The sequence below is a fragment of the Numenius arquata genome, chromosome 6 (genome assembly GCF_964106895.1).
Source record: "Numenius arquata chromosome 6, bNumArq3.hap1.1, whole genome shotgun sequence".
In the NCBI taxonomy this organism is placed as follows: Eukaryota; Metazoa; Chordata; class Aves; order Charadriiformes; family Scolopacidae; genus Numenius; species Numenius arquata.
In genome coordinates this window covers 59,042,439-59,064,669 of record NC_133581.1, presented here as the reverse complement: position 1 = coordinate 59,064,669, position 22,231 = coordinate 59,042,439, and the positions used below count along the sequence as shown (strand labels likewise).

Genomic DNA, 22,231 nt, shown 5'->3' with positions numbered 1-22,231 from the left:
CACTTCAGCTGCCTTCCTGTCCCACTTCCTAACCTTCCAGCGGCAGGTGATTAGCGGGGCCTGCCTTCTGCTGCCCCGGCTCCGCTGTGCCAGCCCAGCCCCGCTGCCAGCGAGCGATGCTGCCGCGGCGTGGCCAGTCGCCGGCAGGGCTGGCGAGCCACAGCCAGGACAGCCTCCCTCAGCCACCCAGTTTGGCTCACGGTGACTTAGCATGAGTGCAGTTGTTTGGTTTTTTTTTCCCCAGTTTTCAAATCATTTTGCTCTTCTCTTACCAAAGCTCTTGCCTTGGCTGTGAACACATGTGCTAGCCCTGCTGCTTAAGGGTTTTCCCATGTTTTTGTCCGTATTTCCCAAACAGAAAACCAAACGTGCATGGTGACATCAGCGTGCTTACATTCTCTTACACTTCCACAGCCCACCAGACGCACACAGTAGTTCATCTGTGTGTTAAGAACCCTGGCACAAGCACCAGCCGGGTGATGCTTTAAGGAAGCCAGCCCTGTGGGACACAGGGAAGCCCTGACGGACACAGGGAAGCCCTGACATATCTACAGGTGCCTGGTCCTCGTGCCATGTCACTTGCGGTCACAGGTCAGCACAGGGGTAAGTACACGGCACAGAACTGCGGCTCATACCACGCTCTCGATGTCTATATGTACTTTACCACAAATAATCACTTTGGAATAGCAGGTAGAAAAGAGCTCTCCATAGTTTAAAAGGTAACACAAACAACTACATTTGGGTTTTTTTTTAAAAAGGCACTAAAGTTTTTTTTCCCTGTTTCCTCTGCTGATGGGAACAGCTACAACATGCCATTCAGATTTAAAAAAACAAACCAAAAAAACCCAAACCTACCCAAACCTGTAATTCTGACTGTGTAACATTACTTCTAGCTTACTAGAGGAGCTCTGCAGAAAACTAGCAGAAGCCCAGGTATCTAAGAGAAACTCATGCCTCAAAGGGACACCTGAGCATTTCAGTCACCCTTGAGGTTAAGCAGATCAATGCTTCTGACCAGACCTAGACAAGTTTACTGCTTTAGAAGACATCTCTGGGAACTAACACACACAGTTTGCAGTAGAGAACAAGCAAGTGGCTTTCCCTTCCTCACCAGTCGAAGCAACAGCTGAAGTGGGGGTCAGCCAAAAGTACTGCACCTTGTTTATTTTACAGGAATAAATCCCACCCCCATACAGAGGCCATAGTTTGCTTTGGCCTGAAGCTGTGGGAGGTAGCTGACCCTGCGCCCCACAACCTGCTACAACTGCTTTGTAGGTGGGAGCTCCCCTAGCAGTGCTTTGCTAATTGTCCTGGACACCAGGTGACTACATGATTGGCTGCGAGTCCTGTAGAGCAGGCTAGTGTAAGAGAGTTGAAGAAGAGGATGTGGAAGGGAGGAGAGGAATAGCTTGGACAGGATCTTAGATCCCTTCAGAAATGGGAAGGGTATGAAACATTCACTAGCGGCAGATCAAAAGCAGAGAGAAAGTGAGCAGCTGCTCCAACTAAAAACTGCATCAAGATCATACTCTCTGCTCCCTCAGAAGTGAGGAGTAAATCACACTGGGATCAGCACTCCTTATTGATTGGTGTTCTTCCACAGATCCCCCCCTCAGCCTATTGACCGACCCTTTGAACTCAAGCCGAGCTGAGGACACAAGTTCCATGGTGTTTTTTTTTAAGTTAGGTTTATTTAGCAATAGAAGTATGTACATGTAAGAGAATCCCCTGCAGCACGAGACATGCAGAAAGCAGTGAGGGACTGAAAATGGTGCTGCTCAATGGCCTTCCTCATCACCTGTCATCCCGCTTTACTCGGCAGCAGGGCCAAGATTAGAAAGGGACAGGTGAGAAATTTATCAGTTCACGTGGCAGAATCTTCAGCCAGAGCCTTCCCAGCAACCAGTATTAAAACAAGCGGGCGCCATAGCCAAATGTCTGTTTAATGCCCTCGAAGTAGTAGCGCTGCCAGCCTTGCTTCGTTCTTTCCTCCTCGCTGGCAGGAATGCCCTTGCCTTCCAAGCACACCTCCGTCTCGCCACCTTTGTCAGTGAAGTTCAAGGTAATTGTTGCAAAGTGCCCTAGAGGAAGCAAAGCAGATCTGTCAGCAGTGCAGAGTACAGTATACGCTGCCCCGCTCCTCCTCTCACCCAGCACCACTTAAAAGACTCCTCAAGATCCTTCCCAGAGGATCTATTCCCAGGACAGCTGAAGGCCTTCCTCAGAAACAGAGGGAGGAGAGGGCTCCCTCTTCATGGGGTTTGAAGGAGTTGCAGCCGCAACTGAGCAAGCTGCTACTTAATCGTTCCTATTCCCTGGCCACTGCTCTAAGCGGTGGCCGATGACTCTGACCTGATCGTGTGGGATGTGAAGCTGGGATAAGGCTGGTGCAGCTCCCCAACACCATGTGCTCCCCACACACGAGCCACAGTGCCGTGTGGCAAATGGGCCTGGAATTCTCCAAATACCTGCAAGGGCTGCAATAGGATAGTCCACTTTTGTACTACTTACCAGCTGGCCAAGATTTAAATCTCCATTTCATAACAAGTTGCTTCTCAGGGACCTTGAAAAAAAGACAGAAAAGATTGAGTAGTAATTTTCTGTAAGTCCTGCAGTCTAATAGAAAACAACTAGAATTGTGTTCGTCTGAAGTCTTAGAGACCCCTTGAGAAACACACACACACAGAAACAGATTTTAAGTGTCCTTTTCTTTCCACTCCTCTTCTAGGAAGGTGGGCCATAGTACAGCCCCAAACAGAGACCGTGTCCCTGTCCAGAATACCTTAGTGGCAGAAGGGCTAAAGAGAAAAAGGGTCAGTTACTATCAGTTACATCCCTCCAGCCCCTAATAAACAAGTAAAATCACATGAAGACAGGGCAGATGCATGACTGGAAGCCAGATTTCCTCCCCCAACTGAAGTCCCATACATTAATCCATAGAACACTTCAATAGCCACAGCGACTATAGATAACTATTGGCCATCAGGTAGAACTGCACAATTAGCCAACTGAAGCGTTGTTACAAAATTGATACCTCAAAAAATAAAAAGCTGCCCCTGAGCCAGATACACCTGCACTAGTTAGTACTTACTAGGTCAACAAACTCTCCTGTGACACTGCCATCCAGCAACTGAAACTTGCCTCCTTTATCAGCCTCCAAGGCGGCTTGTGCGTGGGTGAAAGCTTGGACCATCTAAAAAGAATTCAGGAGGAGACTCATATCACTTGACATTATCTGCTTGCAGTCTTGTTGCCTTATGCCTCCCACCCAGCTACAAAGGTTCTAGAAGAGGAGGTAAGTCCTCTAAGTGTAAAGTCTTCATCAAGAAGAGACCAAAGAGAATCTGGCCAGAAAAGCAAGCTTACAGCCACTACAGCAACATTCTGCCTGCCAAGAGAAAAGAATCCCTAGCTTTCATAGTCCATGCAGCATTCTGTAAGCCACACTGATTTACTCTGTTGATTCCTTAATGACACCTAGTACTAAGAGAAGGTTGTATTTTTTGCCCTTTTTTTTTTTTTAAAAGGAGGAACAAAAGACTAAGACCATGGTTAAATAATGATACAATGTACAATGCTGCTCTCTCTTCTTAAACTATATAATAGTGTGCAGGAGAGGGGAAGCTATTCCCCGAGTATGCTTTGATACCACCTAACCTTAAAAGGAAAAAACAAAACCAAACCAAAAAGGGTACATGACTAAATCCCAAGAGATGTGACCAGGTGCAGTAAGGGATACACCTAGAGATAGGTGCTGACAGTAGTCTGGAACTGGCTTCTGGCTGGCATTAACCCTCTCTTGTCAACAGTGTAAAAAGATGCACGTATGAGCTTTAAGCAATTGTTCTGCAGACCAGCTTTCCTATTCCCTTCTCATAGATTGTGAGTGTCCTAGAGAATGACTTAAAGAGCACCTCACTCTATGCGCAAAGAACAATTCTCAGAACAAGTCTGGCATTACCTCCTGAGTAACGAATACCCGATAGAGCTCCTCAGGAGATGTTAAGAAGGTGTCCTTCAAGCTGATCTTACATGTAGGGATCTTGACTCCTATGGATTTGGACTGCGATGGAGCAGTACTGCTGCTAGCGGACGTCTAACGAAACAAGTAAAACAAACACACACATGTTTTTTTCACAAAAAACTCAACAAGTGGTTCACATACCCAAAAGAAAAAGCAAAGGCCTTTGGTAAAGATGTAATTAGGTACAACCGTATTTGAGTGCAAAAAGCACATTTATCGCTCTGCTCGAATTAAGAAATATCACGCGCTGCAGATTGGAACAGTCAGGCCTACACTACAGATTGCCAATTCCTCAATATATATATATCTGTATCTCCTGTAAACAGCATAGGTTGCTCCTGTAAGCCCCAGAATCTAGTACTGTTTTCCTTTTTTCATAGATGCAAAAGCATGTTTGCAGTTTTATTTACCTTGCGGTCTTCTGCTTTAGGAGCCACCTGAGGTGTTGTTTCCATATGTTCACCATTCACTGTGGGCAAAATCATGCCCTGGGTGAATTCTGGAAAGACAGGAATGCGCCCATGAAACTAATAAAAGATCAAGTAAACCTTTTAACTGTTCTTTGAAATGCACAATCAAACAGGGTTTCCTGGTTTCTTCCCTGCTCTTGCTAGCACCCACGACTTGAAACAGTTTTTTTAAAAAAAGTAAACAGACCTCTTTTTACAAGCAATTAATTCTTCTTGCCCTCACTACTCTCCACTGAAGGCCATATCAGAACCTGCCTAAACTAACAGTTAGGAACTTACCTCCTCTTCCTCACCTAGACATACCGATCGCTATCATCCATGTTGCTCTCATTAACGTTAGCCTTACACTTAACGCAGCTTTTTTTCCTCTCTCACTCTCTAATATAAATAAGCAATCACATCTCAGATACTTTCATTTTATTGTTCTAGACAAACCAAACTAAGCTTTTCGATTTCTTTTCAGACTCTGGTTCTCCATGTCTCATATCACTGTAGTACAGAATAAAGTTACTTCTAACTCCAATTTATCTTTTCCGACACCAGTTGCCAGGACTACACACAGAAACCCAGGTGAGGTCCCACCAGTGCCCTGTTAGGCAGCACTAGCACTTTTATAACTCCACCAGAAGCTTGAGTCTCTTTCAGCATCATGTTTGCTTTTGCTCCAGCTCTATCGCTTCTGCCTTTACCAATTATAAAACAGTTTTCTCTTTCCTTTTCATCTGTTCAAACTGACAAAATTCCATTATATAGCAGAATTTTATTGTATGCGTACAATCTAGTATCCTGCAATTCTTAGCTCCCACCTATTCTTATTTATTCCAGTCCACAAGATCATACAGTTCTTTCTGAATAACATTCTCATCTTCCACTGGATGACCGTGTCTCCCACCCTGAACACTAAAAAGCCTGAAAAAAAAGCAAGGGTATAGAAATTTGACCCTGAAAAACAGCAACCAGTGGTGGTTTGTACTCAGCAAAACTTGAAAATCTAGCCCACATAGTGTAATACAGGTAAACGGACATAGAAAGCCACAGTTCCCAGCCTGTACTAGAGAGCAAAGCCAAACTCAAACAAAATACACTGATTTAACTCCAACTACTGAAACCAGATTCATCTTCTAAAAAAATAATTTTGATCCAGATGCTGAGACAGCTCATTCAATGACACCAACAAAACCTGCAGAGCAATTTCCAGTTGTTGGTTATTCTCAAATCCAGGTAACACCAGATGCCTTTACTGGCTTTATTTTCTCTATAGCTGAGCTATAGAGAACATGAAACATTCTGTTTTAAAACATAAACCCAAAAATGCTGTTTATTATTGGGTTATCACCAGAAACAATCTTTCTGGGCTGTGCTACGGTATCTAGAGACAGAAGTGCTTCTGGCCAAATGCTAACCATTTTCAAGAGAGACAGAAAAGTTACTGTTGTTGCTCTGACACCTTTTTGTTGAGACCACGTGAAGAACTAATATTCACTCCTCTCGTTACCCCCATCCCGTCTTTAGCATTAGCCTATATGAGTTCCCATAACGCTTCTCCCTTTCAGGTACATACCTGTTTTAAGAGTGCTGATATAAGTTTTCATTGCATCTCTAATTTTTTTTGTGCCTTCTTGCTTCATCAGGGTCTTCAAGTTAGTGTCAGGCTCATCTTTAGCAAGGCTGACATGGATCTAAATAATACAGACAAGTGCTGATTAACAAAGCCATACTTGCACAGTACTTACCCAAATCAACATCACAGTTAGACTTTGGCTAAACTTTCACATGCAGCAGTGCAGTTTTCTTAATCTTTCACTTCATCTCTCCCAGCCTATTTAAATACCTTCACGTGCTACAAAGCCCTTTTATCTAGCAGACAGGAATTAATTTGATAAAGATACAACGCGATGGAGAGGGACTCTTTATCAGGGAGTGTAGTGACAGCATGAGGAGTAACGGTTTTAACTGAAAGAGAGGGGATTTAGATTAGATACAAGAAAGAAATTCCTTATTCACCACCCAATTATGAGGGACATGAGACACTGGAACAGGTTGCCCAGGAAAGCTGTGGATGCCCCTTCCCTGGAAGCGTTCAAGGCCAGGCTGGATGGGGCTTTAAGCAACATGATCTAGTGGGAGGTGTCTCTGCCCAGGGCAGGGGGTTTGGAACCAGATGATCTTTAAGGTCCCTTCCAACCATAACTATTGTATGATTCTACTAACATAAGCAGTCTCTAACACGAAAAAAGTTCTACACAAATGTTCTAAAAAAAGGTAACATGAAAGGAAATATTAATGCTGTGACAATTCCTGTTAGAACAGCCAGCCAGCAGTAATAGCCTGTAGCTATGCTCACCTCAACCTCATCGATGTCATTTTCATCTGAGAGATTAGGAATCTCCACATAACCTTTGTATTTCACTCCTGTCTTTGAGGTGCCTGCAATTACAATTATGTTGTTCAGATCAACATTTCTTACTCTGGTTGCTGTAAAAACAAACTTTTATTGTATCACAATACGATACTTCACTTTATTATTATTACTAAAGGAGGTTAGTATCCTTATTCTTAACCTTGTACTTAAATCTGGCTTTGAAACAGGAGAGGAGAACATCACTCACCAGTCCATGCCAGCTTGATAGCCCACTCATAGAAGAAGATGAGTTTCCCTTTGCGGTTGTTAATGGAGGCCTCTCCATCCAGTTTGCTCACTTCTGTCACCTCACAAGCCCCTTCCTCGCCCTCCACCCTGACAGGCAGCAGGAGAGTTTTCAGCCGCTCTGTGGACCAGTTGGAGGCATCCCGCTCCGTCCTGCGGGAAAGCCGGGAGGGCTGACAATCTGGGACAGGCCACACCGCCAGCACACACCGGGACTACCGAGCCTTCCCCCGGCTCCTTCCCTCCCTGCCCCGCTCCAACAGGCATACAACAGCCTGCCCTTCCCTCGGGCACCCCCCCGGGGCACCCACACCCCCACAGAGAAGAGGCCCTTCCTGGAGCATCACCCCGGACACCCCCACCTCAGCACCTCTCATAGAAGAGGAAAGAGCCGCTTCCCGGGACACCGGCCGGGCAGCCTCCCTCCACTCAGGGGGACGGGGGCCTCCCGGGCGGGTCTCGCCGCCGGCCGCCCGGCCCGCCCCGCTCACCAGTGCCAGTTGTTAACGTTGGTGGCGTCCGCCCGCTGCTCGACGATCCAGCGCGGGTCTCCCTCCCCCCACTTGGCCATCGGGACCGCCGCCGCCGCCTCCTCCTCCGCGCCGACCGCCCGTGGAAACTGCTAGAACCGCCGGCCGCCGCACCACCTCCCGGCTTCCGTCACCGGCACGGTCCCTTCCGGCGCCCTCCCCTCGCCTCGCCGGGCTTCTTGGTTCCGCCGCGCCGCCACGTCCCCGACCAGTAGGCAGCTCCCGGACCCGGCCGCCCCGCGCCTTGCCGCTGCTGCCGCCGCCACCTCCTCAAGCCCGGCCGCCCCAGCAGCCCGGCCCTCAGCGGCCCGGCCCCAACATCGCACGGCCGCGCGCGACCCGCTGGGATTTGTAGTCCAGTCCCTGCGGCAGCGCGGGGTACGCCGGTACTCGTAGTGCGCGAGGAGGGAAGCTGCGGGGCGGGCCGCGGTGGGGAGACTACATGTCCCGGCGTGCTCTGCGCAGCAGCCTCCCGCCCTTCCCTCCCTGCCGTGCCCTGCCGGTGGCGGTGCCTGGCGCGGGAGAGGTGAGCGGGACCGGGGGGGCGGCGGTGCCGGGAGGCGGGATCGGCGACCAAGGGAGCAGGGGCGGGGGCAGTGGTTCCCCTCAGGCAGCCGCTCCCCTGAGGCCGGCGCGCGGTGCCGTTGCAGATGAGCCGGGCGAGGGCGGACGAGGAGGAGTACTGGCACAGCTCCAAGTTCCGGGCCTTCACCTTCGACGACGAGGATGACGAGCTCTCGCAGGTAGGGTCCGGCTGGGCTGCGGCCCGGCGTGAGGCACCCACACCCACACACCCCACCCGCGGGCAGGCTCCCCCCGTGGCCTTCTCAGCCCAGGCCTCCGCCCTTCGCTTCGCTGAGGGTCTGTGCTTGGTGGGTGGGTGGGTGGTTGGGGTGGATGCTCGTCCTCCTGCCCTCTGTAGAGGCCACCAAGGGTTTCCGTCTCACCCCTGCAGTCGTCAGTCTGAAATCGCGGGTGGTTCCTCGCCCGTGCACTAAACTGCATCTCCTGCGGGTTGAGCTGTCAGTGTCTGTGTGGGTGTTGGTGACCTTTGGATTCCCAGAGGAAGGGCTGCTGTGTCTGTTGAACACCTACAGGCCTAAAATGCCTCCTCCAGAAGAGGCAGTGGAAACCAAAGGCGGCTTCCTCTGTATTCAGAGCTGGGGTCTGAAGCAGGGGGGATAGTTTGAAGGTAATAGGAAACAAGGCACACTTTGCAACACAGGTGGTCTTTATACAAGGTCATTCTTTTGTCCATAGCTAAAGGAATCTAAACGGGCAGTGAATAGCCTTCGGGATATCGTCGATGATGATGATGACGACCTTGAGAGGGTCAGCTGGAGCGGGGAGCCTGTGGGAAGTAAGTGCAGAAGTACCTCGAGTTATCCTTGAGACAAAGGGAGTTTAAAATTACCACTTAAGTCATATCATTTAGTCGAGGTCAGGAGTACTACTTGCTATCTAATCCTGCATATCTAGTCTTAATTCTAGTCTCCTCAGGTCACGTTGTCAGCCACTTGATTGACCTGTGTGGATTCACCAAAAAGAGAACTAGCGGAAGCCCAAATTACATAAAGGAGTGCAGACAAGTGGAGGGAAATCCCAGTGGTTTTCCCCATATGTAGTCCATCTTAGAGCAGATATTTTGGAGGTTATGTCTTGATATTAATCGTGCTCAGCTGGCCTGCTGAGCCATGATTCTAGGTGATTGTTTCCTTCACACTGCTGCCTGAAATAGTGTTGTCCCAAAGCGGGGTGGTTTACCTGCTGTGCAGACACCAATATACACACCACTAGCACCATTTAAAGTTCTTTGTGCTTTGTTCCTGCAGCACTTTAAGGAGATGTTTCAAGGTGTAGTGTGTGTTTATAGACTGACTCTTACCCTTGAAGTTTGAAAGGGAATTGTAAGCATTAAGTGAATGTGTTTCTAGTGATGATGGAGTGAGCTCATGACCCACACATGATGCTGTCTGCTGTGCTTTAGAGTTCATGACCCACAGAATATGTCAAAATTTACATTTTGATCACCCAGAGGACCTTCAAAGAGTCTGTTCTTCTTGTCCTATGCTGTAGCTCCTCCCTCTGGTCCAGGCTGTTTCTTTTCTCATCCAAGGTGTCTACCTATCAGCTTTTTTGCCTAAAATGTGTGTGTTGTGCAGCTGTGTGAAAAGAAGGGAAAACTGTGCCTAGAACAAGCAGGAGGGAGACACATGCATTGTTGCCAGCAGCATATGCACATCAGTAGCTGCTTTGTCTGTGTGGGGAGAAAAACTTTATTAGTTTTCTATTGTTCAGGAAGGCACGTTCTTATGCTTTTGTGATTTGAGGTAATCCAGGGATTCTGTGGCTCTCTCTTTACCTTTAGAGCAAGGCTTATACTTTTCTCCATGCAACAATGTATAAATGTTGGGTGGTCTATGCATCTTTTTTTTTGGAAACGATAACCAGCTGTACAATATTGCTGAAATCAACAATTTCTGGAGGACAACGCCCAACTGTTTAACAAGCAGTATTACATGAGATTGGAATTCTGTGCCCTGCATCTACTTAGTGCTGAGAGCCAAAGTTATTGGGATGTGCTAGTGCAGAACTGACCAGGACTCACTTGGTAACATTCCTGCTGTGCCTTAAGATCATTCTTTAGTGGTTTTCTCTTTCTTTGTTATAAATGACTTCTGTCTGTCTGCACATAGGTATCTCCTGGTCAATCAAAGAGACATCCTCCAGCAGCACTAGCTCGCTGGAGGGCCGAGACTCCAGTCTACAGAAGGGCTCTTCCTCCTATGCTGCTTTTCCCAAACAAGTTTCCTCCTACTCCCTAAGCAGCCTATTCAAAGGTGAGGTTCCTCATATACAATGTGGACAAATGAGTTTTCCCTCAAGAGTGTCAACAGGCAATTGTGCTATCTTACGTAAATTGTTTTCTCTTAAGTGTATTGCAAAACAAGGAAGCCCTGATCTCTCCTCAGCATGGGAGTGCATCTCTCACTGGTCAGAAATGGGATACTGTCTTGTGCAGAAGATCGCATGCTCTTGTGGTATGGGAGGGGGCTTTGGAGACTATGGCTTCTTAAAAGCCAGGTTCCACAGAACAGCAAGGTAGAGAACAGCACTAGACAGCAATCCGTTTGCGTGAGCAAAGAGCAGGCTACAAAGGGACTGGCTTGACCCATGTGGCCCTCATTTATCTTCAGTACTGTAGACATGACAGGTTACTATCCCTTATTTGGCACTTGGCTGGCTGCTGTTGATGTTATAGTTGATTCAGCAAAAACACGGTAGCAGCAGTGGTAGCATAGCTGGTTACGCGGGGACCTGCACGGCAGGCCATGGAGAGACTTAGGCAGCTTGCAAAAGTTCAGCTCTGTTGTCTGACAGCCGGACAACAAACCAGCTTTTACTTTGTCTCTCTTTCTCTGGGGTGGTTTTTCACTCTCAACTTTGACAATATAGTGATAGTGAAAGGCATCCATATTGCTGCCTGGGGAGTGAAGCTGTCCCTGCTGCCACGGCCTAAGCAGTGCTGTGTGCTGGAGCCTCGGCTCTGCAGGTAGATGACCAAATTCAGGCTCTCTAACCTCCCCTGGCCTTAGCAACAAGTGGGCAGATAGGGCCGGCTTGTGATGCCACAGGCAACTTCAAAGCCTTAAACTGCAGCAGGTGAGCCCCAGCTGTGCTGGTGTGGATCACTGTACAGAGTGGCTTGTTCTGCAGCAGTGTAGCTGCAGCACGCTGGCTTGCAGTCTAGACTTGTGTTCTCTCTGCAAAAGATATTGCTGGTGAAGAAGCAAGTCCCTCACGAGTGTTTGTTTTGATTTCAGGGCGAAACAAACTTCCAAGTTTTCAGTCCCTTTCAGATGGTAAGTTTTTGAATCCATGCCTCGTTTTGGGAGGGGTCCAGATTGATGTAAACCAAAGCATTTCCAAAAAAAGGGAAGTGTCACCTTCCGTTTATTGCAAAAAGGGAAACTGAATCATGGGTTGTCTGAAAGTCATTCAGCAAAGAAGCAAAAGAGTTGGCGTGATGGTTTGGGGTAATCTTCTTAAGTCTTAATGACTGTTGGGTTTAGAGCAACTTTGTATTGCCACTTGGTGCTTGATTTTGGGTCTTCTACCACAAAAACCAAGAAAAGGGTGGTTTTGGAAGTGGGCGTGAATCAGGATTTTGATGTGCTACTCAGCTTTGCCTTTCCTTCTCAGCCCTCTCTGACACGGGAGTTAAAAACTACGCCCCAGAGCTGCGCAGACCGAAAGCTGAGTACAAGGTGAGCAGCCTGTTTGTAGTGTGCTGAGATCGGAGTACTGCCAGAAGGACTTTCTGCCCTATTGGTTTCATGGGAAGTGATTAATTGCTACTTCAGACAGCAGAGGGCAATGCAGGGAATAGGACAGGAGCTGCAAAATGCAGCTTTACAGTAATTTAGGTGGTCTCTGTTTTTTCTCAGAGGTAGGGAGCTTTGCTGAGGTGTCTTAGTTACTCCTTCTACTGAATGGCCCAGCAGTCTATGTGAAAAGGATTTCTAAACACTGCTTTGCCTGTAAGCTGCTTTCATGCTGGGTCAGATGAATTGGCATCATGTGTGCTTTTTAAGTTTTTTAAATCTAAAAGCTTCTAAACTTGTTGTTCATGAATCACTGGGACAACACAGAGAGAGTTGCACAGAGGTGGAGTTCTAGTTGGCAGGAATGTTCTTTTCCCAGATAGCCAGCGTTAGGTGTTGCAGAACATAGTGGATTTTGGGACTGGGTGGATTTCTTCTACTAGGTGTGAGGTTGTGGTTCCATGTCCCCACATCCAGCCGGTAACAGGACTGAGCTCATATTCCCAACAGATACAGACATGCACAATACTAACACAGCTGCCCACACCCATGGACACAGACAGAAACCAATGCCTTTACCAACAGACACGTAAACACACAACTCTCAAGCCTGATCCTCAGCCTCCTTTCTGTCTGATCAGGATTGAATTCCACTAGTGGAACATACACACACTCTATGGGTGTCTCCAGTAACTGGTCGTAGATATCCAGGGTTTTTTATAGCTGCATCCTAGACCTCAGTCTCCTCCAGTTGCTGGCACCTTGATCCTTGAGCCCCTAGGGCTCATGGTCCCGTTCCGGTTCCTGGTACTCAGACTGCTTATTCTACTCACTGGCTGGTTGAGCTTGAAGTTTGCTAGCGTTCATACAAACACATGCACTTGCAGTAGAGAGCCCACCCACACAGAAGCTGGTTAAATATAGAATTTAATGAAAATGTAAGATCAACTGCAGTGATCCATTGCAGGGCTTAGTCAGACAGGCAGACTAACTAGCCAATTGTTTAAACTTGGCTGGCACCCTGTGGCCCCTTTTTCCCCTCTATTTTCCCATGCTTGTTCCTGCCCAATTCATTTTGATCCCTTCCTTTCGCTGCTTTTTATCTTCCCTGTAAACTTCTATAATAAGCCTCACACATTTACACAACCTGCTTAAAACATCCCAGGATTCTCTTTCCCCTGCATCTCATAAAAAGTCCTGTGCCTCTTTAGGGTTGCCTGGCATTTGGGAAAGGTTTCTTTGGTTTACTCATCTTGGAGGGTTTTATGCAATGGATCATGACCTAATCTGTCTCATTTGATGGTGGCAAGGAGTGGCCAAGTCAGCGTGCTCAGATTGCACTGATTAGGTTACTGGGTTTTCTCCACCTGTCCTTAGCCATCTGATCCTCACCAGGTTGGTGTGTTTATGTTGATTAGCCATTAATCACATAACCTAACAAGCAGCACTTCCTGAAAGCACAGCAGGAGAAATAAATGTGCCCTGTTGTGTGGCTGTAGTGGCAGTGAAGCAGGAAGGAGAAGGGTTGTACAGCCCCTTAAAAGCAGGCAGGAGTATTTTAAGTGGGGTGGAACAAAGATGGGAAAGTTAGTGGCAGCTTTGAACCAGTGTCCTGACAGCGACAGGCTGAGGAGCTTTCTCTGGCCAGAGGTGCTGGAGGGAACCCTCGTGCTCAGGACACTTGACATTCAGCTATACATTTAATTGAGAGACTCTTGTGCAGTGGTTCCCTAATAGGACTGGGTCAGCCCTTTTTTTCCTTTAGATTTGGGCTTTCAGTAAATCTTCAATGAATTTAAAATTCAGTGTCCTCAGAGGTGGTTCTGGTTACTCACTTTCTCTAGCCTTTTTGAGGCAGAAGGCTCACAAAGTGCCTCACACCTTCTTGGAGCCTGAGTTCAGTAGCTCAGGCCACTGCCACTTTTTATCCAGTGCTTCCGGATTGTAGCATCTGCAGGGGAAGAACTTTGGTCATTGCAGCAGCGGTCGCATATTACCTTCAGTTGGTCTCACTACAGGCTTTGGTGCCTTTGTCATATTGTTCTAGTCCTGTGCGATTCTCCAGGCACTTGCCTGAGGCTGCTGTCCCTGCACTCTCCACACTGCTGTGGAAGGTTCACCAGCAGAAGTCTGTCTGAATTGTGGCAAGAAACTGACTCCTTCCCCCTCAGTTTTGGGTTTGTCAGTTTTGCATGTTTTTGTTTGTCCTTCAAGCAACATTGGAGCTTTAATTTGCAAGGAGGACAACCTGTTGAAACGCACTCCTTATAAAGGATGCGATGCCACACCTTACTGAGGCAATGGAAAGATTCTGTGTTAGCTTTTGAGCCTCTAGCTTCCCTCCTCACCAACAACCTGAACAGTGCACCTGAACACTGTAGGGACGCATCCTACTAACAGCCGCCCTGGAGCAGCTGAGTGATAAGTCTGAGAAGCTACACATGGGCCATCACTCTGATCCAGCACAAGTGGAAAGCAGCTTGGTGACTGCTGGCGTGATCTGGCCTCTTGAGGCTTAAGAGCTCTTTATATTTCTTGTGGCAGGATTACAGCAGTGATTGGAGCCCCAAAGATACAGTCAGGCGAATGCAGAGGGGCAAGGTAAGGACTTTCCCCTCCCACCTGCTTGCAAGAGACAGAAGGTGGGTGGTCCTAAACTGCTTTACACTTCCCTATGATCCTGGCTGTTCTGGGAGCACGGAGGGGATCCATGTTGCTGCCAGCATCTAGCAGGGGTGGTGCTTTGCCAGGTGGCAGTGCTGGGATCGCACTAGCTCAGGAGCAGCAGCAGAACTTGAGGGTTTTGTTGTGTTGTTTACTTGAGTTGTCCCCTCAGCTAGGCTCTGACAGGAGGTATCTGTACTGCTGTGTCCCTCTCTACCCCTTCTGCTCCCTGGGGTTGGGTTTGTGGAAAAAATCCAAGGGTAGGTGGCTTTACTTCCCTTAGTTGGTGGTTGGTGGCAAATGGAGGGGGGAAGACAGAAACAATCTTGGTTACGCTGGAGCTGGAATCTTGGGCTCAGCTGCCTCGGTTTGCCGTGAGCACACAGCAGACTTGTGGTTTTACTCTGCATGTGTCCTCTCAAAGGCTGAGGTGAACTAAAGGCTGAGAGAGGCCACAATTATGGGTTAAGAAGGGAGGAAGAATCTTACAACTTTACTTTTCTGGTCTCCTCCATGGAAGGGGCCCTGCAGCATTCCATCCTCCTGTCAGGGCTGGTGGTTTGTGGTGTGCAGGGAAGTTTTGCCTTGTTATAATACAAGGGTGTTAGTGCTGAATGTACCATGTCTGCTCTCCTTGCCTGGGCAGTAATGGGGGCTAACTCTGCAACCCCTCTGCAGAGATTCACAGGGATCATGCAGCACGTGGTTTCAGCTAAATGAGAAGTTATCTGCTGGTTGGGAGGACAGTTACTCATGTTACTTAAGGGCCCGTGGGGGAAGAATAGGTAGTACCTTGGGGTTGGTTCAGCCTGGGGCTTGTCTGATGTCCCATATGCTTACTTACATCTCTTCTGTCTCCAGATCTGCTCTCTAGAGAGATTTCGCTCCCTGCAGGATAAGCTGGTGCTCTTGGATGAAGCTGTGGCAGGGCATGATGGGAATGTCATTACAGCTGTGAGTCCTGCTGGGGCCATATAGGGCTGGGACTTCCTGGGTGACCCCACAGAGGGTGCTTGTGTGAATGCAGTCAGTTGGCCACCTAATCTTGCAATATGGGTGGGGGTTCTTCACTTAAAATCAAGAAGTTAATGAAAAGTGTCAAAGCTTAAGAGTGGGAAATTCCATATTCCTGCTGGCTTTCCTGACACTCTGCAGCATTCATGTCAGGTTAATATCGAGGAACTTACAGATCTTTGCAGCAGTTTCTTGAAGGCTGAGGTTTGATCTGCTCATTGCAGCACAGAAGATTTGAAGGGCCTTTTCAGTTTATCTGACTTCCAAAGCATCAGGCTACAAATGGGACTGTGTCAGTTTCCCTCATCCAGGTCTTTTAAGCTCTTGGTTCTCTCATGGAAAGGTTTTTCTTTGTAAATCTTGGTCTCGCTTATCTAAGCTCCAGAGTAGGAGCTTAGGCAGGCATCCGGGCAGCTGTGGCCCTGGCTCACTGCTTGTCCTGTGTCTAGTGGATAGCAGAATTCAGTTCAGTGCTGTAAGAGCTGTGTCTTCAGAGGCCCTTTGCAAAAGCTTCCCCAGGCCTTGACCAGTTTGCTGTCTGTCTGTCTGAATTCTGGTGAAGACTGATCTGGTCAGCTGAGAGCTGCCTCTCTGTGCTCACAGGTCCTGATATTCCTGAAACGGACGCTAAGGAGAGGTAAGTGTGACTGGGGCCGGTGTTTCTATAGCATGTTTCAGTTAAGGGCAGAGTTCTTCCACTGGGTGCAAGTCATAAAGAGAGCATCTGGGATATTGCTGCTTTACTGAGCGTGAAATATTTTTGGCAGCGAGTGTAACATGGGAGGGTGTATGCCGATGCCCCCAAAGGCCCCGGAGAGGAGCTTTAAGCAGTGGATAGGTGGTGGTGGTGGTGTGAATGAAAAAGAATCTGTAGGGGTAGCACACTGCTGTGAATTCAGCTGACAGCCTACTGAATGGGCTCTTCTGTGCTCTAGTCTCTAGGACTGTGCTTTGAGATGGGATAAGGTTGAATCCTGCTAACGGCTTCCAACTGCATGCACCATGCTTGGTCCCCTCTGGCTTGCTAGTGCTAACTCATTTTACCCACCTCTACATATCTCTCTCTCCTGTAGAGATCTTGTTTCGGGAGCTGGAGGTGCGGCAGGTGGCGTTGTGTCACCTCATCCATTTCCTCAAAGAGACGGGTGAGCAGAAGTTGCTTCTGGATCTGCTCAGGTGAGGCTCTTGCCCAGCCCTTGTGGTGGGGCTGAGCAGGCTGCTAGGAACCTGCCTCCAAGTTAATGCTTGCCCGTTCCCTTTTGCAGGTTCCTAGACAGGACTGAGGAAGTTGCTGTGAGTATTCCCAGGAGCAGAAGCTCCCTTCCCTCAGTGAAGAGCGAGTGTAGGGCTGGGGGAGGCTGGCTGCAGGTTGTCTGCTAGTCAGGCAAGAGCTTTGCATCCCCATCTTGCCCTTTGGAGTCCTGTGTCTCCCAAATCCGTGAGAACAGACTGCTTCTTTTCCCTCTCCCTCCAGCTGTCCCAGTACCGGGAGCATTTGAACATCCAAGATGTAGAAAAAAGGAGGGAATTTCTGAAAGGCTGCATTGGGTAAGAAAAAATGCAAGAGTGTGGGAGGGATATGGGTGCTTTGCAAAAAGCGGTAGTAAAGAAAATTAGACCTCTGTCCCAGTGCCACAGTTTATATGGTTTGAGAGCTGATGTTGGTTTTGGGTTGTTGAGCCGGGAGTAGGGTGTTGTGGACAGAATGTAGTCCAGAGAGGAAGAATTTGTGGTGATCTCTAGTCCAGCAGCTTTTGTTAGTTGAGGGCAAATACACTGCAGGGACCTTCTGATCATTGACCCTTCAGGTTGTGAAGGATGAAAGCTTGGGTCCCTGAGTCCTTGAGGAAATTGGTAGCATCAACTTCAGGTTGTTCTGTGAGAGATGCCACATAATTTTTCCTTCTCTGGAGCCTGTCTAGGAGAGAGCCAGTTGGAAGGGGCAGCGGGGCAGGAACCTGAGTACCTACTAGCCATTCAGGCTGGGGAGAATGGGAGGTGTTCCCCACATCTCTGTCTGTGCGTGGGGAGCATCTTTGGTAGAGAAGAGCATCCGTTTAAGTGTACTGTGTTAAGAGCTGCTGATAGTGTCTCCTTCCTCCATGTCTGGCCAGGCTGCCATTTTCAGCTGAGGATACCTCCCACATCCAAGACCATTATACCCTGTTGGAGCGACAGATCATCATTGAGGTATGAAAGCTTCCCTGCTGGTCAGGAGATGACTGGGACTAGCTGTGAGATCTCTATCTGTCCCTAATTTACACCTTCTGGATCTAACCAGCTTGCCCTGGCTGGCGTAGTTTAACTGCTGTCCAAGCCGCTGTGCCAGGCACATGTGTGAAATACCAGGCCTGAGACTTCATGGCACGTTGAGGCTGTGCTTGTCCTTTGCTATCACAACACCCTCCCCAGGTCTGTACCCCACAGGTAGCTCAGGCGGTTGCCCTGGCCCATGTTCACCCTCTGTCGTTGTGTTTCCACAGGCCAATGATCGGCACTTGGAGTCGGCTGGGCAGTCAGAGATATTTCGGAAATATCCTCGTAAGGCTTCAATTCTCAACATGCCACTAGTGACCACCCTCTTCTATTCCTGTTTCTATCACTACACAGAGGCTGAGGTGAGGATGGTGTGAGAGAAGAGAAAGGGTTACATCTCATCCCTGTAGTCCTCAATATGTGGGGGGGGTTAAGCTGGGGCATCTTAAGGAAAGAAGGGGAGGGAGGTCATATTTCACCCCTCAGAGAGACCTAGAGGAACCTGGCTTCCCTTGTCCATCTGGGACCAGTTTGTAGTTTTCTTCTGTGCTGTAAGATGGGATGTTCAAACTGGGACAGCCTGTCAGGGAGTTGCCTCCTAGAAACCACTGTCTTTTACTTTGGGCGGAATTGGCTCTTAATCCCATAAGGATGAGGTGTGTGGTGAGGTGGTCTTGGAAGTTGAGTGTGTAGGGGAAACCAGACTAGAGAGCTAATGGGGTGGGATAGTTGCTCTCTTCTGCCAGCTGTTTCCTCCTGTGGCACTGACATGAGCAAGAAGCAGTAAAAAACTGGGGAGATTCACCCTGTGTGAGGCATATGCCTTACAATAGATGTCTGAACCTCTCCCAAGGCCTGCTCTGATGAGTTTGCATTGACTTGTCTGCTCTCTCTAGGGAACATTCAGCAGCCCGACCAACCTGAAGAAAACATTTAAGGTATGTGAGTCTCCTGCTGTTGTGGCAGCACTGGCTGAAAATGTGGGCAGCCAAATTGTATTTAGCAAGGGGAGTGGGTAGGAGGGATTTGAGGGGCTCAGCACTGAGACAGGGAGGGGGCACAGCGTCCTCCTTGAGCAGAGCCATTCTGGAGGCTTGGAAAGGCAAGCAGGGGAGCCACCTGAAGGCATTCACTGGGTGCACCCTGGCTGCAGCAGCGCTTGCGAATCCCCACCTCCTGCTCTCTGCAGTGCTGGCCCCTGCCTCAGGCAGCATCTCACCTCTTTGCCTGGCTGTTGGTGTGGGTCCTGACAGGGCTGGGGGCAGATGCCATTCCTGTCCAACCCACACAGGCCTTCTGAGCTGTGCTAGTGCTCTGACTGCAGCTTTCTGCTTTGCAGATTCCTGATAAGCAGTATGTGCTGACTGCCCTGGCTGCCCGTGCCAAGCTGCGAGCCTGGGATGATGTGGATGCCCTCTTCACCACCAAGGTGAGCTGTGGAAAGCCTTTCTGGGGAGTCAGTTCCAAGTACTGATATCTACTACTGATAGCTGGCTTTTTCTGGAGCTACTGGACAGACTGGTTTTATTTCAGCAGGGCCCAGCACCTCTGCTGGTGGGTGTTGCAATACGTTCCTCTTCTCCCTGCCTAAGACCTCTGCTGGGCCTGGCTTGGCTGCAGCAACAAGGTCAGAGAAGGGGGCTGCCCCTGTGCTCTGTTACCAAAGGGTTGGCAGCCAACCTGCATCCAGCCACTGCATGAAGGGCTCTGCCAGTGGTGGATGTGGTGGCTGGTGGTGTGGCGTACGTTGCTGGCACTGGGGAAAAAGAGTTTCTTGTGCTGGAGGGATTGCCCTTTAGGATTAACATAGGGTTTGGTGCTCGTTTCAGAACTGGCTGGGGTACACCAAGAAGAAAGCACCTATTGGCTTCCACCGGGTGGTGGAGATCTTGCAGAGGAACAATGCTCCTGTGCAGGTGAGCAAGGAACTGCTGCTTGTGTCGTGCTGCTCTTTGTTGGAATTTGGGGTGTGACTGATTCCCCAAGTGAGCTGCTTCCTAGCTGAGAGTGGGAGAACAACCTGCTGAGCTGCTGGCTCTGCCAGGTGGCTGCAGCACTCGGCTGAGTGACCCATGCATCCACAGGAAGTGTGGGTGGCAGTGAGGGCTGGGACCTGGGTCTGACTGCAGTTGCCTGGGAGCTTTCTCCCTGCAGTTCATTGCCACCTTTGCTACGTTAACTTTGCTTATGCTTCATCTGGCTGGCAATGGTTAACCAGGTCCACAGGAACAAGGTAGCCTAGGACTCTGAGCTTTGTGAGTAAAGCTTTACTGCCTCTGGGGTCCTGAGGAGTCTTGTCCTGGTCACTTGTTGCCTTAGGAAGGAAGGGGTCAAGTCTATGTGACCAGCGACCTTGAAGTGTTTCGTGACTGGAGAGAACAAGGCAGGAGGTACCTGCAGAAGGGAGCTGAGACACTCTTCCTTCCCTTGCAGGTGCTGCAGGAGTATGTGCGCCTGGTGGAGGATGTGGAGACACGGTTGAACCTCGCTACCAAATACAAGTGCCATGATGTTGTCATTGAGGTAGGTCTCTGCTGTGTGTGTGAAGAGATGGAACAAGAGGCTGCTTTTTCTCCCTGGCTTTCCTGTGCTCTGCTATGTGCTGCTGCTGTCACATGCCTGGTGGGGTTTCTTTATCCCTGTGGCCTGGGGGCAATGATGTGATTCCCAGGGGAAGCCAAGTTGAGCCAGCATGTGGCTTCTAGCTTTTGTGCTGTGGAATTGTGCTGTGGTTGGAACTTGAGGGGGGATTGAAGAGTTGCTCACCTCATCTGCAGGGCACCATCTAACTGTGTAAGCTGGGTGCTGGTTTTGCTGTTTATCTAGACTTACAGGGATCTAAAGGATCGCATCCAGCTGACAGCGTATAAATGCAAGGTGGAGCGAGGCTCTGCAGAAGAAGAGAAGATAAACAGCATTCTCAACAACATGGTAAGAAACATCTGCTTTTTCTTCCAGAGACTCTCATCAGAAACGGCCGTGGATTAGGTGTAAGGTTACGGCTATCCCACATACTTTTTATCCCTGCTGGGAAGCTAATCTTAGGTTTGGGGTTGCATTCAGTGTAGCAATGAAGGGTGAAACTGATAGAAGTAGCACCCTCTGGCCATAGTTGTCTTTGTTGGGGATTGGGACTCACTAAGTTGGCCCCTGAGGGATCTGTGTTCAGCACTGATGTTAGTCATGTCTCGTTCTCTCTTTTAGCAAATCCGATGGAAGAACTGAGTGCCTGTGAAGCAGCCTGCTTGGCCGTTGCCTTGCCAGTGAAAGAGGAAACTGCAAAACCCAGTGCAGTGCCAACAGAGCGACTCTGTTACTACTCATTGCATGATCAACGTTCGTCAGTGACAGTGGGTGCCCATGGCTTGTGGGACAGTGACATTCAGGCTGGTTGAAGGCAGCTGTTCCAATGTAGCCAGCGAAACCATGGTACTGATCCACCAGGGTTGATTCTTTTTGGAATCTGGTTCTCTTTGACTTGGCTGTAAGCCAGGCATCGCTTTTGTTTACAGAGGGAAGTAGCTGGGCACAGCAAGGTTACCTTTGTTCTGGGTGGTGCCTGGGCTTATTCTCGCAAGAGGAACAGGTCAGTCAGACTTGTGGGGTCTCCACCAGACAGTGCTGAGCAGTCCCTATAACACTCAAGCTGGCTTGAGCATCACCAGTTGTGGCTGTGGCTGGAGTAAAGCCTCCTGGACTGTGTTCTCCCTGCACCAGAGTGTGTTGGGGGAAAGGACCAGCTGCACCTTAAGGCTTTTTTTTTTTTTTTTTTTTTTGCCCCTATTGGTTTGCTCTGGCTCACCCTAGGAAAAGAGGTGTTGTATGAACTCCTGCAGAGAGCCAGGACAGCAGCCTCTGCCAGTGTCCTTGTGCTGGCCCTCTGCAGCTCTTGGAAGACCCTTTTATCCATGAAGAACAGGCACCAAGTGTGGAGCTGGTCAGAGCCCTGCTGGGTTGCATGGAGAGCAAGGAGAGACCCCTCTCAGTTGGCCCAAACCTACTGGTCCCAGCAGCTCTTTTCTCTGAGAGTGTTATGCCAGGAAGGATTGAATTGCACTTTCTCAGAAACACAACTCCTCAGGCAACTGCTGGCTTCATCCTTCCAGACCTCACTTCACTCCCTTAAATAAAGCTGTCTTTTTCTCCTTGGGCTGCTTCTTTCCTTCCCACACTTAGCACTTTGTCACCCTGTTTGCTAATCCTGAGCAATTTATCACACCTCCCACAAAGTGAGTATGCGGGGTGTTTTCTCATGTCCTGAAAAGCACAGTGCGTGTCACCACGGAGTGGCTTTGCTTACA

General features: G+C 49.0%; 2 protein-coding genes across 3 annotated transcripts; one reads left to right on the top strand and one right to left on the bottom strand.

Moving 5' to 3' along the window:
* Positions 1–1,680: 1,680 nt before the first annotated feature.
* AHSA1 (activator of HSP90 ATPase activity 1) lies at positions 1,681–7,803 on the bottom strand. The gene is made up of 9 exons (XM_074149198.1): positions 7,633–7,803; positions 7,104–7,294; positions 6,839–6,921; positions 6,056–6,173; positions 4,435–4,523; positions 3,962–4,096; positions 3,092–3,193; positions 2,512–2,563; positions 1,681–2,081 (listed from the first exon to the last, which is right to left on the bottom strand). Exons 1-9 carry the CDS (start codon positions 7,710–7,712, stop codon positions 1,909–1,911), a joined length of 1,023 nt encoding a protein of 340 aa, XP_074005299.1. The 5' UTR covers positions 7,713–7,803; the 3' UTR covers positions 1,681–1,908.
* A 396-nt stretch (positions 7,804–8,199) lies between these two features.
* On the top strand, positions 8,200–22,080 carry VIPAS39 (VPS33B interacting protein, apical-basolateral polarity regulator, spe-39 homolog). Of its 2 annotated transcripts, XM_074148874.1 has the most exons (19): positions 8,200–8,414; positions 8,932–9,031; positions 10,368–10,511; positions 11,496–11,534; positions 11,875–11,939; positions 14,541–14,597; positions 15,522–15,614; positions 16,278–16,311; positions 16,748–16,850; positions 16,940–16,967; positions 17,149–17,222; positions 17,789–17,864; positions 18,158–18,292; positions 18,827–18,868; positions 19,270–19,359; positions 19,760–19,846; positions 20,364–20,453; positions 20,757–20,861; positions 21,135–22,080. In XM_074148874.1, exons 1-19 carry the CDS (start codon positions 8,322–8,324, stop codon positions 21,153–21,155), a joined length of 1,476 nt encoding a protein of 491 aa, XP_074004975.1. In that variant the 5' UTR covers positions 8,200–8,321; the 3' UTR covers positions 21,156–22,080. The 2 variants fall into 2 exon arrangements, with proteins under 2 accessions (XP_074004975.1, XP_074004976.1); XM_074148875.1 differs by lacking the exon at positions 20,757–20,861 and having other exon boundaries at positions 8,322–8,414; positions 21,135–21,155.
* Positions 22,081–22,231: the final 151 nt, after the last annotated feature.